This window comes from Acyrthosiphon pisum, chromosome X, assembly GCF_005508785.2.
Source record: "Acyrthosiphon pisum isolate AL4f chromosome X, pea_aphid_22Mar2018_4r6ur, whole genome shotgun sequence".
Lineage (NCBI taxonomy): Eukaryota > Metazoa > Arthropoda > Insecta > Hemiptera > Aphididae > Acyrthosiphon > Acyrthosiphon pisum.
Genome location: NC_042493.1, coordinates 104,979,290 through 104,981,070, shown reverse-complemented (window position 1 = coordinate 104,981,070; position 1,781 = coordinate 104,979,290). Strand labels below are relative to the sequence as shown.

At 35.0% G+C, this 1,781-nt stretch overlaps 1 protein-coding gene across 1 annotated transcript in view; it reads left to right on the top strand.

The window, feature by feature from the left end:
- LOC100569811 overlaps positions 1-1,775 on the top strand; it is an 11,981-nt gene extending 10,206 nt beyond the window's left edge. The window contains exon 5 of the mRNA XM_003245720.4: positions 1,296-1,775. Coding sequence (XP_003245768.1) covers positions 1,296-1,694 — 399 coding nt within the window. The 3' untranslated portion in view covers positions 1,695-1,775. The remainder of the gene's footprint in view (positions 1-1,295) is intronic.
- The last annotated feature ends 6 nt before the right edge of the window (positions 1,776-1,781 follow it).

The following is a 1,781-nucleotide window of genomic DNA, read 5'->3' as shown; positions in this document are numbered from 1 at the left end:
CCCTACGAGTTCTGTGACAAGTCAAAACTGAATATCCCCCTCCTTTCGAAAAAGCTGAGCACGCCACTGTAATTACAACTATAATAACTATATAGTATGGGAAATGTCTAAGGACCGACGGAAAACCGCGTCTTAAGCGGGATTGTCTTAGCGAGTTTTACTGTAGGTACTTATAATAGGTATATGTTTTAATAATTTTAGAACATTCATTACTATGAAGTTGTAAAAGACATAATTCCGAATTCGATAAATTTTTATTATACTACATTATTAGTATATTATATTAACATTATACATGTGTTATAAAATATTCGGTATTATATATAGATTGTAGTTACATACCTAATAATTAGAGTAAATTATAACCGGAAACCATAATTAATAGAAGATTGTATTTTTACCTTCACAGTATGAATCGTTTTTGTCCTGTTGCGAATGAAAACAATCGAATTTCGCGTTTATGATGACATTTTGTGCCTAATATAAAAAAAACATAAATATTTTTCTTGGTATGAGAACATTTTTGCATAATTATCACTCCAACTAAATGTAATTAATAATTATATAAAAAAACATTTCGTTTGCACTACCTATATTTATACAAACTACGATAGCTATATTTTTGAAAAAAAGTTTCATTTCGTTGCGATTTTATTACCGTCGCCCATCTCCCACCCCGTCATATCTCTCGCGTGTCACAAAGGTGGACATTAACTTGTTAAAAAGTTAAAGTTAAGGTAAAAAGTTAATTTTTTTATCTTTTTAACTTAACTTGTAAATTATTTTTGTTTCTAACTTATAAACATATTCAGTTAAAATGTGTATTGTTGTAACTTAACTTTTCATATAGTTAATACTTAATTATCATTGTCGTGCAGTTGGGTTGATTTTATTTTCGTGTCATGTGGAACCATCTAAATAGTATTGATTCGTTGACTCTTTTTCGACTGTGGTACGTAATTTATTTTCTAATTATATACTGCAATAATCTAATTGTATTCACACAATTTGAAACATGTTGTTAAATATTTGTGTAAATCAAATTAGTAGGGCAGTTTATGACTTAAAAATATTTTTACTTGAAAAACAATTTTATTTTCTATCTTAACTTTAAACTCGGGTATATATCTAGTTAAACTCGTAGTTAAATGTTTTTCAGTTAACTTTTCATTTTTAACCGAAGGCAATTCAATTGAATTAATTCAACTTGCCACGGTCAATTGTTTTCACTGTCTCGCCCACCTTTGGTCGTAACTACTACATTCGTCTTATCCCGTACAACCGCGCTGTTGTAGAAAGTTGACAACCTCATTCGGTTGTTCTTGGAGCACGCGCACCGACAGACGGCGCACTTCGTATCCACAAGCAACGTGAACGAGTACGAGGAGAGAGTCAAGACGGTGTTGCCGTCCAGCGGCACGGCCAGGGGTCCGCTGACGCTCTATCTGGTGTACAGGATCAGCCGGAAAATCTCCAAGCTGGTGTTCGGCATGTTCGCGACGGACGAAAGGGTGATGCACAACTTCGAGATGACCGTCGACGCGTACGTGCTGCTCGTCGCGAACCGGACGAATCGCTTGAACTACAACACCAAGGTCTACAAGCGACGCAAGAGTGTCGACGTCGACGACTTCAATAAGTTGCACGACGAGACGTTGAAGTCAATTCGCAATGAATATTCTATGGTCAAATAATTGCGCGAACATCAATGATCCGTCGTCGGTATCCAAACAATATATTATATTATTATCGTGTTGGCTGCAAGTGTATAGGTACTACTA